At 35.6% G+C, this 18,143-nt stretch overlaps 1 protein-coding gene and 1 long non-coding RNA gene across 2 annotated transcripts in view; one reads left to right on the top strand and one right to left on the bottom strand.

The window, feature by feature from the left end:
• LOC134602677 (uncharacterized) overlaps positions 1–18,143 on the bottom strand; it is a 143,513-nt gene that overhangs the window by 26,442 nt on the left and 98,928 nt on the right. The gene's annotated exons all lie outside the window — the stretch shown is intronic.
• Positions 2,206–5,368, top strand: LOC134602676 (shaker-related potassium channel tsha2-like). Its single transcript, XM_063447805.1, has one exon. It carries the CDS (start codon positions 2,672–2,674, stop codon positions 4,118–4,120), a length of 1,449 nt encoding a protein of 482 aa, XP_063303875.1. The 5' UTR covers positions 2,206–2,671; the 3' UTR covers positions 4,121–5,368.

Consider the following 18,143-nt stretch of genomic DNA (forward strand, 5'->3'; position numbering starts at 1 on the left):
GTATTATTGATTTTTTTTTTTCAACTATTAATCCTTAGTAAACTAGCAAGAAAATCTATTTTTTTCTTTATCAACCTTAGAGATATTCTGGAAAAATTATAAACTAATAATAAAATTAAAATTCTAGGTTTTGTATATATATATATATATATATATATATGTATATCCACTCGCCCTCTCCCCTCGAGTAAGTGGGTTAATCTCATAAGAGCAGACATTAGGCTGTTAGAGTAGGACCTGTCAAAGATGGGGTACATTGACGTTGTGGCAGGCTTATGCAATATATGATCATATAATGTAACTAAACCCCCATTATTTTTGCCTAGATTAGATGTTTAAAAAAAAAATAAAGAAAAAAACTAATAAAATCTGTCAGCATTGAAGTTGCTATTTAGTGGATAAGGGAGTGCGCTGGATCTTGTGTAATATATATAGCGACTCTGAAGAAATATTAGAAAATGTAAAGTTGAACAATCACTATGGAACTTAATGGAATGTTGCTTACTTCTTTTAAAGTAAGTAACACCCATAGCATTTTAAAATCTCTATGCTGGATCAACAAAAATATTAATTTAAATTGAGTGCTGGCAAGGTGTGCTGTAAACTACTGATATGAAAAAGCGTGCAAGATCATAAAAAACATATTGTTTATACTTCCTAATTTGTTAAATTATTTAAATGTGTGTGCAGTGACACCGGGAATTGGCTGAGAGATCTCAGCCATTACCTAATTGAATCAGACATCACATCACAGGAAAATCATCAGATCCCATTCATTTGTTACAAAAGAGATACATTTACATGTTGGTGTTTCTAAAGTGTATATTTTTTTTTATATCATTATTGATAAAATTCTATTTCAATTAAAGGGCAAGTTGTAACATTATTTTTCTTTATTATTAATCATGATGACATTTCTCTTTAATTATTCTGGATTCTGTTGACTCATTTGCATAAAATGATGAGGTCATAAACTTAGCCAGGCCAACCAGCATGGAAATATTGTATCCCCTTGATGCACTGCAATCACTGTTAAGGTGGCAGACTCCCTGTAAACATTACATTTAGGGAGTAAGCAGAAGTAGCATTAGTTATAATTGGGTATTCAACCAGTGTATGAGCTTTTTCTATCTTTCTGTTCACCGATCTTAGATAGCAAACTGAGTCAAGTGTAAAACATTTAATTAGCAATGAAATCAAGCATGACATTGTTAGGAGCAGGAAAAATGTTTGCACTGAGCATTCAGATTCACACTATGACCTTGGTGTTATCCTTCCAATAGGCATCACAGCTGTTTCTCTGACAAGGAACAAATACTGTACCTGACAGAATACACCACCAGTAATACATCATGTTGTCTTTAAATGTTTCTCAATAGTTCCTTCCTGTGAAATGCCCACTCTATTTCTAAACAATTCTATTACCACTATTAATGTTGAATACCCTTGACAGAGATAGACATCTATATATGTGAAATTTTAATGGGGTAACAAATGCATGCTGAATGTCTTCGGGGACACAACTGTCAATCTCCATTCTGCTCTTGGATACAGTGATCATTTGAGGGGAGTGCTATTAAACAGACACTGATTGATTAGCTGTACCTGTTTAAGAGGTTCCACAGCATCAACATGCTTCTCAGTCTCATAGGCAGTAGTTGGCAATCTATAGTATATGTTTTTTTAGTAAGCACATTCTACCTTTGCTCCAATGTTGCTGATGTGTATGACTCCAATTAATCCCAGCCAGGGACAGTCACATCTGATAGTCATATCTCGTTTGGCCAGGAATGGAACGCTTTGCATTATTGTTGCTGTGGATTATAACTCCTGTAGTTCTCAGCCGAACTTTTCGTTTGCTGATAGTCATTATAGTCATAGTTCACTCCAGCTGGCAGTGCAAACACTTGCATTTCTATATGGTATAGACCCAGCGTACTAATTGCCCCTTATCACTCTCAGTCTGGCAGGCAGATCTGCCAACTCTCGCAGTCATCCTCTTTGTGTCTATAGCACCAAGCATTGCTCCAGTGGTGTGAGTGCTGCTGCTGAGGATGAGAGGAGTAGCAGTGCTCGGAATGAGAGGTGGCTGCTTCCAGTGTGACACCCACACTCCCACCCTCTCTTATTGGGCGTCTGGACGTCACAGAGCTCCTGGGGAGGGCGAGAGACAGGAGCTGGTTGGAGCAGTTGGTGGCAGCCAGTGCAGTGGAGCAGCACATACACAGTCACACAGACAGGGGAGGGAAACAGTTAAGGTGAAAGAAAAGAGAGAAAAAAGAGAGACTTTTTACAATCAACAGATTGTGGAACACTGACATTAGGAGCAGAGAGAAGAAGAACGCTGATGGGAAATGAATGGCTGCAGCTGAGTGATTGCAAGCACAAATATGCCTGTCGGAAAATAGAATTAAACAGAGGTGATAAGAGGCATCAATCAATGTGGTCTTCAGGAATGGAGCAGATGTTGCTTCAGCAGCTCGGGAGCAATAGAGACAATCAGAGACTGTGCCCAGCCATAGCCTAGAGGAATAGGACCAGGCACCGTGGCATCTTCTCATTGTTGGGGTGCGGCTGCTGAAGGTTTTCCCAGCCTTCCAGAAGCTGGAGTGGAGAGATACAGTGTGGCACCATCAGAAGAAGACCCTGAGGTCATCTACAAGCTGAAGAGATGACTGTGGTGTCCGGAGAGAACGTGGATGAGACGCTGGTGTCCCTGAGTGCCCTGGGTCAGGAAGGATATGACCCAGAAAGAGTGACCCAGGACTGCTGTGAAAGGGTGGTCATCAACATCTCAGGACTTAGATTCGAAACCCAGCTGAGGACCTTGTCTCAGTTCCCCCAAACCTTGCTGGGGGACCCCAGGAAAAGGATGCGCTTCTTTGACCCCTTGAGGAATGAGTACTTCTTTGATCGCAATCGTCCTTGTTTTGACGCTATCCTCTATTACTACCAGTCAGGAGGTAGGCTCAGGAGACCTGTTAACGTCCCTGTGGATATTTTCCTGGAGGAAATTAAGTTTTATGAGCTGGGAGAAGAAGTGATAGAGATATTTCGAGATGATGAAGGTTTCATCAAGGAAGAAGAGAGACCCTTGCCTGACAATGACTTCCAGAGACAGGTCTGGTTACTCTTTGAATACCCTGAGAGCTCTGGACCTGCCAGGGGCATTGCCATTGTCTCTGTTCTCATCATCCTCATCTCCATCGTCATTTTCTGCATGGAGACCCTGCCCGAGTTCAGAGAAGAGGTCAGGTTGTCTGGAGAGCACATTATGATCAATGGAACCAAGACCTTCAAGGAAAGTCCATTCACCGACCCTTTCTTTCTCACCGAGACCCTGTGCATCATCTGGTTCTCCTTTGAGCTCCTGGTGAGGTTCTTAGCCTGCCCTAGCAAGCCAGCTTTTTTCAAGAACATGATGAATGTCATAGACATTGTAGCCATCATCCCTTACTTCATCACTCTGGGGACAGAGCTGGCTGAGCAACAAGGAAACAATGGGCAACAGGCCATGTCCTTGGCTATCTTGAGGGTCATTAGGTTGGTTCGTGTGTTTAGGATCTTCAAGCTGTCCAGGCACTCCAAAGGACTACAGATCTTGGGGAAAACTCTACAGGCCAGTATGAGGGAGCTGGGACTTCTCATATTTTTCCTTTTCATCGGTGTCATCTTGTTTTCCAGTGCTGTCTATTTTGCAGAAACTGATGACCCCGAGTCATTGTTCACCAGCATCCCTGATGCATTCTGGTGGGCTGTGGTGTCCATGACCACTGTTGGCTATGGGGACATGTACCCCCTCACCATAGGTGGCAAAATCGTTGGTTCCCTGTGTGCCATAGCAGGTGTGTTGACCATTGCTCTCCCAGTCCCAGTTATCGTTTCTAATTTTAACTATTTCTACCACAGGGAGACAGATCACGAGGAGCAAACACAGTACACCCATGTCACCTGTGGCCAGCAACCTAGCTCTTTTGGGGAGCTAAAAAAGAGTGATAGCAAACAATCGTTTAATAAATCAAATTACATGGACTCAGAAGACCCTGACGAAGCAAAATACCACCACCAGTACACAGAAAACCAACATTATCCAGAGCAAAAAAAGTTAACTGAAGTATGAAATACTGATGAACATACACACATGCACACACAAGGACTTCTGATCAAAATAGGTCTGTTTGACTATGAGGATGACCTCATCACTCATAAAGTGATACTTAAAAGGGTAGAGATTTTAGGCAGGTGACATTGTATACAATGGGGTTTCATGTGCTGGGAGAAAACATAGAAAATTGATATGCCTGAGATTACTTTATTTTTTTATTTTTTTTTTGTGTGTAGGAGGGAATGCTACAAACAGACAACATAATTTACAACTAATGGTCTTGATTCTGTACATGTTGTAGCTATATGTCTAATGTGCAAATGTACCATTTGCCCATGGCAAGAAAACGTTAGAGTTACAACAGCCGCAGAGTGCAACTCCCAGCAAGCTGACACAGCTTCCTGAGCTTGCTGGGAGTAGCAGTCTGCGGCAGCTGGAGCTACAGATTTTTACCTCTTACTGCTATCTACTCAGTATGATACTATGACCCTATGAAAATCCATGGCAGGACTGGTTCAGTATGATTGTATCAATGAATCTCGTACCTTCTTATCAAGGACAATGCCCTCATGATGATCCTGGCAGGTGTTCCTGAATGAGGACATAGTTACTATGTGTGGCTCAGTATTTCCCAAGGAATATCATAACAGTGTTCACAGAGATGCCATTCTACCACAATCACACTAGCTAACATCATTTAAGTGGTATTAACTGCTACAGATACATTTTTGCATCCGTGCCATTACTTGTGTCTAATGGAAAGCCTGTCACAACAAGAGTATGTTCTGTGAGGACTGTTACAAGCCACAGAGGGAACAACAGTTGTCTTTGGGAGGTGATGAAAACTCAACCTCAAAATCTCCCTCTTTTTTTAATTCGAATGGTATGGTCCTGTCTCTTAGAACCTGGCATTGCAAGGGTATCTCTTGTTTTGTTGCCCACAAACAAACACACACAAAATAATAATCATTGTAAGCACTTTAGAAATTTACATTTAATGGCATGGAGGAGCTGGTATTAAGTTAATTTCCTCACCCCATCCTATGAACATCTGCGATTTTTGCACAGCGTTTAGTGTTTTTTTTTGTTTACATGGGTGCCAGCCAGGGCATTGTGAACCCATTTGCTGCTAGAGATCTCTGCACTGCTTGCCTCTTCAGCTGGAAAAAAAGGGGTTTATTTTATTTTTACAACCAAATATTCATATCTGTAAGTGCCTTGATTTGCAAGGTAATGTCTGAGCATAGTTTTCTGTTCCCCTCTCCGTGTGTTGACTAGGCCAGTGGTTCTCAATGATATAACTAATGGTTCAGGTTTTAGAGATTCTGTTAAAGAAGTATATCAATAAAAGAAGGACCATTGGCACTTTTTCAAACTGGTGTGAAAACCACTGGGTTAGGCCAATTACTTGTAATTTACAACCCCTGTTTTTCCAGCTGCTCTGTTCTGCAACTTCCATGATGCTTATGCAGTTTTATGCCTGATGAAGCATATTGTGAGGGTTGTACTCAACATCAGCAGGAATGACAGAGAAGTGATTGTTTGTTACTGCCATATTTTAATATATCAATTATGCCTAATTTAGACACGTGGGAGTGTTTTTTTTTTTTATCAATGAGATGGAAGCAAAGCAGATTTTAACATAATGCACAGCACATCCTTGATTAATAGTATTGTTTTGATTAAAAAATCTGATGTCTATTTATATCACTAATATATATATATATATACACACACACACATATATATATATATATATACACACATATATATATATATATACATACACATATACATATATATATATACAAATACATATTTATATACATATACATATACATATACATATATATATATATATATATATATATATATATATATGTATATATGTATATATATGTTTTTATTTATTTTTTTACTTTCTGTTAATGAACATCCTCCCAGCTCTATATGTTTTTAACCTTCCAATCCCTAGACCCACCTGCACTCACATTAGGATACACTGAAAACAAAAAGGTTTATCCACTAAACTGTGTACTGCAGTGGATTGAAAACCAAATTGTTACATATGGCAAAAAATAACCAAACTGTGATTATGCTTGACTTGGATGTATTTCAAAATCAGCTATTTTTGCTAAAATTTTACAATTTGGTGTTCCCTATGGTGTATCTTTCATTCTGTAGAGTTGCAAGAAAATCAAATATAGGATTTTTAAAAATCATCTAAGGGTGTCCAAACCTGACCTTTCACTGGCAGAGAAATCTGGGAAATATAGTCCACCAATAGTTGGAAAGCCAATGTTGGACATCCTTGGCACTATTAACATTTCTTATCAAAAAAGATATTGTGAATTTAGGCACATATTCCCTAACTCACCTTCTGCTGCTATCATCAGTAATCACTATATATATATATATTAAATGTTAGTGAACCTTTACTATGATGCCTATTAACTGCACATCAAGCTCACACATCATTAGGTTAGCATTAATATTTTAAGCTATTTGGAAAGTTAATTGACAGCAAAATGTCAATAACTAGATGGTGGTAAAATTAAAGGACCACTATAGTGCCAGGAAAACATACTCGTTTTCCTGGCACTATAGTGCCCTGAGGGTGCCCCCACGCCGGGCTCTGGGGAGAGGAAGGGGTTAAACACTTACATTTCTCCAGCGCTGGGCGGGGAGCTCTCCTCCTCCTCTCCGCCTCCGATCCTCCCTTTCGGCTGAATGCGCATGCGCGGCAAGAGCTGATTTTCACAGTGAGAATCACGCAAGCGCCTCTAGCGGCTGTCAATGAGACAGCCACTAGAGGATTTGGAGGCTGGATTAACCCCTATTATAAACATAGTAGTTTCTCTGAAACTGCTATGTTTATAAAAAAAAAGGATTAATCCTAGAGGGACCTGGCACCCAGACCACTTCATTAAGCTGAAGTGGTCTGGGTGCCTAGAGTGGTCCTTTAATGTTAATTCTGTAGTGAGCACATTTCTTAGCTAATTCATACAAACTTTGTCTTCATTCTAAGACGTGCATTTTACCAAATTCATTGTGAACTGTAGCAGGTGTGTGGTAGGTTCAGTTAACATTCTGATGTTTATTAAAGAGAACAACCACTGCAGATAGCTTAGAAATAGTTTAGATATAACACAAATATGTAATTGCACAGGACTTTCCACACTAGACCAAACATGGTACAATATACATTTCTTCAGATGAAATGTATTCTTACTATTAATTATACTATCTCTAAAACTATTATAAATGGATAGGCATTGTGCAAAAATCACTATTTTAATATCACAAAAAAAAAGAATACACAAGTTATTTTGTAAAGTGTGAATATTCATGAAAATAAAGTGAATTCAAAGTTAATTTAAAATTTTGGCCCAAATTGGAAAAAGTCAGTATTATTCTTGGTTATCTTGGCATAAATGTGATTTTGATTCCAGCAATTCAGAAACGTTCCTGGAATTTACACTTTTCCTAATAAATCCAATAGCCTAATATGAACATTCCCATTGATCTTACAAGATTTTAGGATAGTTTATTGTTTTTAAATAGAACTATAAAGGATGTGGTAATATAGTACGTGAATAAACTTTAAAATTACTGTCAATCCCTTCAATGATTGAATTATACTTATATACAAATTGTGAAGTATGACACACAATATAATTACAATGTCTGGTAGATTCAATGGGAAACATTAACAAATAATCAGTTATTTTTTAAATTTATCACTTGTAGTAATTTACTAAGTGAATTGTAACTCTGGACATATATTCAAAAATGTGAACAATTTGACCACATTGACCACACTTTAAAACTTTGAAATATTCAGCAATGTGTTCGTTAACAAACATACAATTTTTTTGCGCAAAGGATGTCTACTATATATGCTTTATTTCACTATTCATCACATTTGCTAAATTGTATTGGCAAAATTATTTTTTTTTATTGGTAAGCTAATAATTAGGGAAATCAGACAAACTTTTCTTTCACATACTTTTCATATACACAATCATTTTTTACAAATGTGTCTAATTAGTACCTCTCACATTATATCTAAAACATTTTATGCAATATACTGTTGCTAAGCATAGAATCAGAAATAGCAGCACAGTTTGAAAACCCATCAACCTCATAGGAAGATATGATACATATCTCAACAACCTTTCATTTTTATTTCATACATTATGTGGAAAACCTCATGAGGCTTTTCTGGGTGTGTGCCAATTTTATAATTTCTTTTGCTAGAAAGTCTACATTTTCTTTATAGGAAACATACTTTTTGATTGTCATATAAAGTTTTTCTACTAAATATTTTCAGCACAAATAAATTGCACAAGGTCTAATATTAGTGTTAGTAAAAATATATATAATATACTCTATTTCATATATAATTCATATAGTCAGTCCTTTTTTTTTTCGGTAACAAAAACAGACATATAGGTGTCATACATACGAGGGAATATTAATACAGTAGACATATACTTCTCACAGTCATTTGTGCCTTTTGATCATTTGTCTCATCGAGAGTTATTTTTTATATCCAATTCCTTTGAAAATACTGTTTTTATTTGTAGAAACACTAAATACATTAACAATCTTATTCTGCACTTGAAAATTACACAAGTGTATAGCAAGAGGAGAATACGAACTGGCACAATTTGCACATAGTTATTAATTTTTTTTACGGAAGTTAAGACATATAATATATACATGTTTAGAATCTTCATTCCTTCTGCATCATTGATAAATAACTCCCATATGATCTCATGTCTTTATTTGTCTTAGTATTTGATATTAGGCGTTTGGTTCAAATATAAGAACATTACATATTTTATCCTGAGTTGAAAGGTCTTTTATATCATTATATTTTTATATATTAAACATTTTGGTTCTTTTTAGATTTTGTTTACACCTTTTATATTCCCTTCTGTTATTTTCTAATGCTGCTCTGAATTAAGTTTTTTCTTTATTTTGTGAACTTTTTTTAGGATGGTAAATATATAGTCAAAACATCTGTTGAGAACTTAGTCCATCAAGAATCACTGGACTATATGTACCATTGTGTATCTATTGTCTAAAATGGCGAATAGTTTGCATCCTAATATAACAGGTTATAATACGAGTATCTGAAACTCCCAGTGAAAATCATCTTTCTTTTTTCTAACGTGTCTCTGTTCGAAATGTTTTGTGTGGATTCTAATAGCACTTTTAATATTATGAAACTTCTAAATTTATTTTCTGTGATCCTATTATTTACTTGGTATCCAATGGTAAAAGTTCTTACCCTACCTGTATGTCTTTTAGTGATGTCAAGATTTGTTTTTGGCTTGTATGTAAGTGGAGTAAACCGCCAATGACCACAATTGTGAAACACAGGGTGATGGCTTACCTTCACCAATGGTGAATTTAAGAAGATGAATTTTCACCACACTAAGTGGTGGAATTATGTCTTTACTTACCACCACTTTCCTTTAGCAAAACGCTAGGTACCAAAATGATTGTGGTGATGCCAAACACGGTACAGCTTTAGTGATGATAAAGACATGATTTCACTACTTTCCATGCAGAGATGTTATGGTATTTGACGACTGCCATAAAGTGATTTATTCACTATACAATCAAATTGCAATATGTAGACAATAATATCTGCATTGTATTCTACAAGTGAACTATGTTTGCAGTTGGTGCATTTTGGCCTACATTTAGTATCTCAGGAACTAACTAATACAACTGTTTGTACAGAAAATGCACAACAAATACACTCTTATCTCTTCCCCTCTCTCAAAGCCATGAGCTATCTTTTAAGATACCAATGCTTTTCAGATTTAATTTGTGAATGGTAAAAAGCATTTCAGAAATAAATTGACTTTTTCCTTTAATGTCATTTTATCTATCAATATCATAATAAAATCATATATAAACATGTCCCAAATAGTTTAACAATACATGCACAGTTGGCCTGTTAATGGGAGCCTCTGTGTCTAATACACATCAAAATATTTTTATTTGCATATATATTTTTTTTACCTAATTATGTTTAGATCTGTGGAATTATGCCAGCCAAACTATGGTAATTGGTTCACGCTATGCTCATCCAATTTCTATCTCTTAGTGGTTATGCTCAACCAAGCTCCCTCCCTTATCCATTTTGCTGGTTTCCATGACAACCTGCCTGATGTGAAGCAATGAATAGACCTTTATGTGTGCAGAGGTAAATTCCTCTATGATAGATCTTAGAACAGTGCACGTGCTTGACCTACGACTTGCTGTTGTGTAGACATAAGCAGTAAATATCATACATGAATAATGTATGTTCTATAGCTGAGCACTGGTGATTTTAGAGGGTATGGAAATGCCACTTGCGTGCATATCTATCTTTCCATATTTCTGTTTCTTTTTGGAATTAAGTCACTTAGAAAAGAATTAAGGTGTAGATTTTTTTTCCAAAATAGCTAAGTTTGAAAAAAAAATATTGCTGAATACCTGAGTTGATTATTCTATCTATCAAGCTCTTTATCTACATTTTGTACAGTTGTTGTCAATTCACCAGTTTTCATCGTTCAGTGACTAGAATCTGTCTGTCTGTCTAACACAGTGGTTCATAAGCCCGTGGATAGTACCCATATTAGTTCCCATATTTTTTCAGTGAGTCCCGAATCTTTAGCCTGTACACATCTCATTCATCAGGCCTCAGATAACTACTCACAATAAATTCTTTAGAATGGTAGCACTACCTTCCCCGGTGCACTGGAGAAAGAACAATCCAAGCACTATAACCAGTACAGCCTGTTATTGTTTTTTTATAAAGCACCAATAAATTCTGCAGGGATGTGCCCTGACACTGTCCCATTTCAAGTAGTCAAACTGTTTGACAACTTACCTGGTTCCCACTGGGCAAAATATGGTTAGCTCTACAAAGCTAAGTAGAGCCAGGCAGGACTGACCTCATTGGCTGAGAAAGCTCAGCTGATGCTCTCAGCCACTGAGTATGGTCCTGCATTGGCCCTGTTTAGCTGTGTAGAGACATCCAGATCCTCCTGCAGTAGAAGATCAGGTGCAACCAGACTGACTGTGGGACCCAGTTAAGTTGTCAACCCATTCTAAAATGGTTTTTCTACCTACTAAGAGATTATGCTAGGACGTTCCTGTTACCATGACATTACAGCGGGCTATAGTGGCTATAGTTCTTAGTGTGTTATTTATTATGTTGCCAAACTAAGGCTATGCATGTTAATTTGGCCTGTGTCGAAGAGGTTGAATCAATGGTTTGGATATGTAAAAACATATAAAATGACAATATGTGATGGTATACAATGTGCATAATAACAAATGTTACAAACAACTCTAATGTACACAAAAACCTCAATGATGGAGTGTGCAAAGAAACATAAATGACCTAATATTAATATTGGAAACAGGAGTTTCTCACAGGTAAACTATAGAAATAAAGAAGAATAAATATAATGTAAATCTGTGTGGATAACATATATAAATATGTGGTGATTTCCAAATAGCAACTCACATAATACAGAGCCAAAAAACACCTGGCTTTAGGTAGTGTAGCAGTTGGTGTCTTAAAGGTTACATCCTACCTTGTGGATGAATGATGTTGCTGGATAAACGGAAATACAAAGATCCACTAGTGCAGATGGTTATGTACATCAGGAATATTTGAATAAAGTAAGTTGTCAAAACTCACATAACCAAGAGCCTATAAATCCTGGGTTAAGGGTATATAGCAGTGTGCTTTATAGGGATAGCAACAGCTTCTCCAGATAGCAGGAACACAGCTACAAACTTCAGACAATCAGATCAATATATAGAGTAAAAGAACTTTATTGCTTACAGTATAAATAAATCCCCTTTGCTGTACATATAAAATAAAAAAAACAGTAAAATCAAAGATCCCTGTAATCCTCCGATATGAGTTTCACTGCATATATCAGCTTCCTCAATCAGCGTTTAGCTGCTGTGGTGACTCTGGTTTTAAACCATTCAAGTTATGTGTGATATCACAAACCCAATTGTTTTTGGCTCTGTATTATGTGAGTCGCCATTTGGAAATCACCACATATTTATTCATTAATATATAACATATATTTTATCCACACAGATTTAGATTATATTTCATCTTTTTTTATTTGCGTGGTTTACCCACGAGAAACGCCTGTATTAATATTAGGTAATTTATGTTTCGTTGCACGCTCCAAAAATAAGATGTAGTTTTATGTAAATACATCTCAAGTATTTAATACATATTTATTAGAACATTAATTTGGCTATAATACATAAAGTGATATTAAAAAAAAATAGCAGTTATAAATAGTAAAAAAAATAAAATGTTTGGGTCCTCAGCTTTCTTTTTTCTACCTGTTTACCTGCCCTTACAAACATGTGCACATGTACACACACTATATTCCAGTAAAGCCATTGAAAGGGAAAAGCCTTGTGGAGGAATGATACATGATACAGCATATTCTTCCAAAATGACAGAAACAAACAAAATGTTAATTAATGTTAGCCACTGCTTAAGGTCCAACTCAAATATGTACATTGAAAACAACCAGCAATAAAACAAAATTTCACATCTTGCTGTTTGGGTTTTCACGGTTTGTGCTTAAAGAAAAATAAGCATGAAAAATATTGATGTAATTTTAGGTCAGTGGTGATGCGTTACCAAGCATTTTGCCGTTAGATTGATATTTTGCCATATTTTCTGCTATTTAGCAATATATATAGTAGATATATATCAAGCATGGCTAAAATTAGAAATAAAAACACTCTAGTTTCATTTTAATCAGACATGATGCTGTAATGAGCTGAGCATTAACCCAATTTAATAAAGGTAACATTAGTCTCAAACATTTTTGATTTCCAGGTTTATTGGGAATATAGAACATCAGAGAATTGGAAATTGATGCCAACAATGGCATTTCTGAATAATAGCTGAACAGAAGAATTTTAAAACTCAGATATCTTGGCCAAGATGTTTAACTCCATGACCAATTCCTAACAGTTTCCAGTTTAGTGAATAACTCTTATTCCAAGATTTTTTTTATCTATTAGACTCTTTAAGTCCAATTTGTGACATTTGCATATCAGCTTATCACAACTCCTTACTTTGGGAAAGAGTTGTAGGACATGATCTTTATGATTTTCTTGTCTTGATTTATAGTCTTGTTTTCATGTTCTTACATCAACTACAGTATTATATAATAAGCTGAACAAAGCTTTGCATCTTTTCATCAGCAGTAAAGAGTTTGCACATTTGAGTTATTTTGCTCAATCCATCCATAGCTAAATAAGTTAAGTGTATGTCTGCCAGTACAAGATAACTTATTTACGATAGACCTTTAAGTGGCATCACATGAATAATTCACTGTGTTTCTTACTATGCTACATTTATTGTACATATACATTACCCTTGATTCATAAAAGAGCACCAAAAATATGAACTATTATTATTATTTATAAAGCGCCAACTAATCCCGCAGCGCTGTACAATGGGTAATACATAAATTGTGACAAAATAAACCATATCAATAAATATGTTCGAGATTTAAAAAAAGACAAAATCCTAATAGACTTTTTAAATTAAATTATTAACTGTTAAATTGCTAGATGTTGATATAGGGTAATGAGAAAAAAAGCTATATCTATATGTATATATTGCAGGGCTTTGTTGAAATCACGATTATAATTATCTGTTTGAAGGGTGTATGTTTTATGTGTCTTCAGTTGAAGGTGAAGTCTAGTCAACGTATGTTATAATAACATGATATATACATAAAATTGCTAATAATATGTATTTAATTAAATATGCACATTTTAAAAGATATGGTACAGATTAAAAAGAAAATGAATACATAATTTTAAAGATGTATGGTTGTAATGTGTAACAATCAAATATGTTATTTATGTCTACGTGTACAATGTGTCTTCCAATATATGTGTTTAATTGGAATGACTAGAATGTTATGTAGTCAGGTAGACATGCTCTGAAAGTCTATTTGTTGTAGAGCATGACTCATATTGCTGCTGGCCATGATAGTATTTATAGAGCCATATTGTATTAAGACAAATATGCATCAAAGTCCTAAATGTGTAAATCACCAGGAAATGTTCCCGATGATTGCTCCACTTTTAGCACTTTCTCAAAAATTCTCTTTATACATATGGCTCATAGTCAACAGCAATTGGAAATACCAGCCATTAGCCATCCCTTTTACATTAATTTTCAATAAATCTTTTCTCATTTGATTTTATTGTAAAGTTTATTGTTATAACACTGTTAGGTCGATTTCAATGATCTGGAAAAAAACTAATTTCATCAATCTTTTTGAAAGATTTCATATAATATCCCGTAAAAAAAACAAAAAACGGGAACACGTTATTCAGAGATCATAAAGTGAAAGATTTAAAGGCTGAAAGATATATATAGGGCAATTTGAAAATACGGGATTGTTTAGATACAGATCTGTGATTTACATAGAGTTTCAGTAAGCTGACAACTGAAATGGGAGCAACATATTGTTCAGCAAATTAACCCTTTTGAGCTCAGGCTCAAATATGTCTCAGTTCGTGCAGCTTTGGAATCTTCTTATAACAAAATGTTGTTGTGCTAGGTAGGCAACCTTCGGCACTCCAGATGTTGTGGACTACATCTCCCACAATGCTCTTACAGCTATAATGCTGGCAAAGCATCATGGGAGGTGTAGTCCAAAACATCTGCAGTGCCAAAGGTTGCCTATGCCTGGCCTAGAATAGTGTGTAAAATGCCTCAGTAATTTTTATATCTCCTTATCACACTACACAGTTTGGATTGGTAATTGTATCCGATAGATAGCACTTGAAATCAAGGAGAGCCATTCTCAGGCACTACAAATTCTGTGTTGCTATGTCTGCCTCCCTATGGAATTCCTTCTATTCTATCTGATGCTGTGTTAGGTCATTGTAACTTTGCAGTTTTCTTTTTTTTTTTTTTTTTTGCAGTTTTCTAAAGCACAACACTAGACAAACTATTTACTAGACATCGTCATTTAGCCAAAAAAAAACCTATAGAAACTTTTGGAAAACATATAATTCATTTATTATGAGATACTAGGCCTATAAACTACATGCCAAACATCTTGGACTTTTCCTATGCTTAAAGAAACACTCCCAACGTAAGCACTACTACCCACTGTAGTGATTATGGTGTCAGGAGTGCCTGATGCCGCAACCTTTCTTCCCTAGCAGAAGTTAGATGTCTCTCTGCAGTTACACCTTACCAATACTTGACCATGCTCTTTGGCTGAGAGCTCTTTACTGATGGTCTCAGACATGCATTGCCCTCTTTAGTTCAGTAGAGCTATCCAGATTCTTCTGCAGGAGAATCCAGAGCAGGGAACATGGCTGTGGTCACCCAAGTAATTTGTCAAACCATTCAAAAACGGTTTGTCAAATTACACTTGGATGTTGCAGTGCGCTGTAGGCACCACAACCACTACAGTTGGCTGTAGTGGTTATAGTGCTTAGAGTGTTCCTTTAATTTTAACCCCACTAGAATCCAGATTTTCAAGAGGCCCTTGTGAGTTGTTCCCCAAGATTGGTCCCTTAAATAGTTTAATATTGAATTACTGGAAATGTCCATGTTATGAATAGCAAAATTAGCTAAAAACTCTTAGCATGGTAGATTCCCGCCAATATCTGCAAGCCTATAACCTCTCTGCCACCATTCTATAAACAACTGTAACAGTTGTGGTGCATAATCAGTTATCTGGTCAATTCCAACACAACATAATGCAAATATTTCACAAGTAATAAACCTTTATGCACAGCAACTCTCAGATAGGGGACAAAGGAAAGGATACTCATAGAGACAGATTCATCCGTTGCTATCTCATGTGAATAACATCACCTTTTAAAATGCCCTCTACTATAATTTCCTTCCTTACCCAAGGTTAACTGAATTGCAAAGACAAATTAAAAGACAAGCCTTTTGTCTTGCAGCATTTAACAATGTAATGGCTTACATTTATTTCCAAAGCAATATTATCATGATTGTAGCAACAACAACAAAAATAAAAAAATTATAAATTATTTAAAAATATATCCTAAACAAATATTACATGGATATAATTGATTTATACACAGGCTGTATAAAAGTAAATTTCCATTTCAAACCAGTGCGTGCCTTTTCGAAAGCAGGCCTCTCCAGAGATTTTAGTTTCTATAGCAACCAATCCAGACTGTTCTGTGTACCTTCTGACATTGGCTACAAGTAAATATTCTAAGGCTAAATTTCCTAAAAGATACAGCCCACTTTCTGCAATTCCTTGTTAACCCACTTAATACTTTCAATAGATGTGCCATTTACCTGTGCAATTAAACTCATGGATAGTTTAATACACCTTGAATAGGCAGTCTGGCCAACCACACGTGTTTGGTTCAATAAATCTTGTTTTCTTTTTTAATTAATTTATTTTGCTTTACAAACTTACCCTTTATGTCTCTCTGCTCCTAAAATGTTGTAAATAATATAATGCTGTACTACATAATACACTAGTTTAGGTTTTTATAAAATGCAGTTCGGCTGTTTCCTCTCCATATTAGAAAGGTGACAACTGAACATAACTCCCAGTACTGTTTTTGGGATACCCATAGCAGATCTAAATAAAGTTAAATGAACATTTAACTCATTCCAGAAGCTACATACACAAATACAATACATTTAATTGTAAGTATTTTTTTAGTGCATCATCTGTCTGTCGCGCTAAAAAAGTGCATAAATATAATTGAATTACAAATGCCTATATACAAATTTTATGTATCAATATAATAAATATAAAGTATGTAAAAGGAAGCCTGGTTGCTTTGAGTGCTAGACAAATGACATGCCTTTTTGGGTGGTCTCAAATGCATCTTATAATGTATCTCAACTTTTCCCTCTGTAACTCCCCCTTCCCAGTCACCGTTGGCCCTGTGTTAAAACAACCACTTAGTGAACGATTTAATAAACATACATTTGCTATTTATTATTTATTAACCCTTCACCCCCTCTCCCCCCAAAACCCCCCACAAACCCATTTAAAAAACAAACAAAAACTAAACTTGAAAGGTCCAATAAAACTTTTTATGCACAATCACGTATGCATTTCAGAAACAGCAGTAGAGAAAAAAAAAGTACAATTCCTCTTGGTAGTTCACCAAACAACCCCCCTGCCCACCCAAAACTCCGCAAAAAATGTCTGCCAAGGTGGGGAACAAGAAGCAAGTATGTCACGAGTTTTTAGAGGTCTTTAAATATTTTCCCAGTTCTACCAGATGCATAGAAAATATATTATGTATCTCTTCTGCAATCATGCAGTTCACATTTCCACCAATATGAAATGTAAAATGTTAATGAATATTTAATTTTGTGCATCTCCAAAAATATTTTGCCATTGGCTCTGGTTATCCTCCTATTTTTCAGTTGTTGACTCAAAAGGAAAGGACCAAAAAAAGGCAAAACATCTTCAAATGTAAAATACCATAGTTGTTCAGTGTTTTTTTTAGAAAGTCATAAAGTTTTAAGGTCAGTCTATAATTTCAATGGGAAGCTACAGTTTTAGCATAGCAGGAATTGCTAAAGAATGTTACAACGTAATTTGAGCTGTATGAAGACCAACCTTGTGCATGTTGACCTACGGACAAAAGAACAGAGTCTTCTCTGAATTTGCATCATTACTGTTACATTGAGAGATTAATTAGCAAAACACCCCAGCTGACGACCTTTTAAGTACCAAGGTGTCCATTTAAAAGAAGTTAAATTGAGATTCAAAATCTTTATTCATAAAAGATGCTCTGTGGACTTGAATGAAGCTTGGAGATAAAGTCAATGACTATGATGAAACATACAAGTAAGTGTTTTTTTGTTCACATATTTTCACATATTAATTTCTCATGGAAACACTATTATGATGATCAGATTTTGAATGTGCTTTTGTGTCTTATTTTTTTTGTATTTTAAATTTCTCTTTATTGAAATATTTTTTAATATTTA

The sequence above is a fragment of the Pelobates fuscus genome, chromosome 3 (genome assembly GCF_036172605.1).
Source record: "Pelobates fuscus isolate aPelFus1 chromosome 3, aPelFus1.pri, whole genome shotgun sequence".
Lineage (NCBI taxonomy): Eukaryota > Metazoa > Chordata > Amphibia > Anura > Pelobatidae > Pelobates > Pelobates fuscus.

What these genes read in the sequence shown, in the direction of transcription:
- LOC134602676 (XM_063447805.1), top strand. Translation starts at nt 2,672, where the DNA reads ATGACTGTGGTGTCCGGAGAGAACGTGGATGAGACGCTGGTGTCCCTG.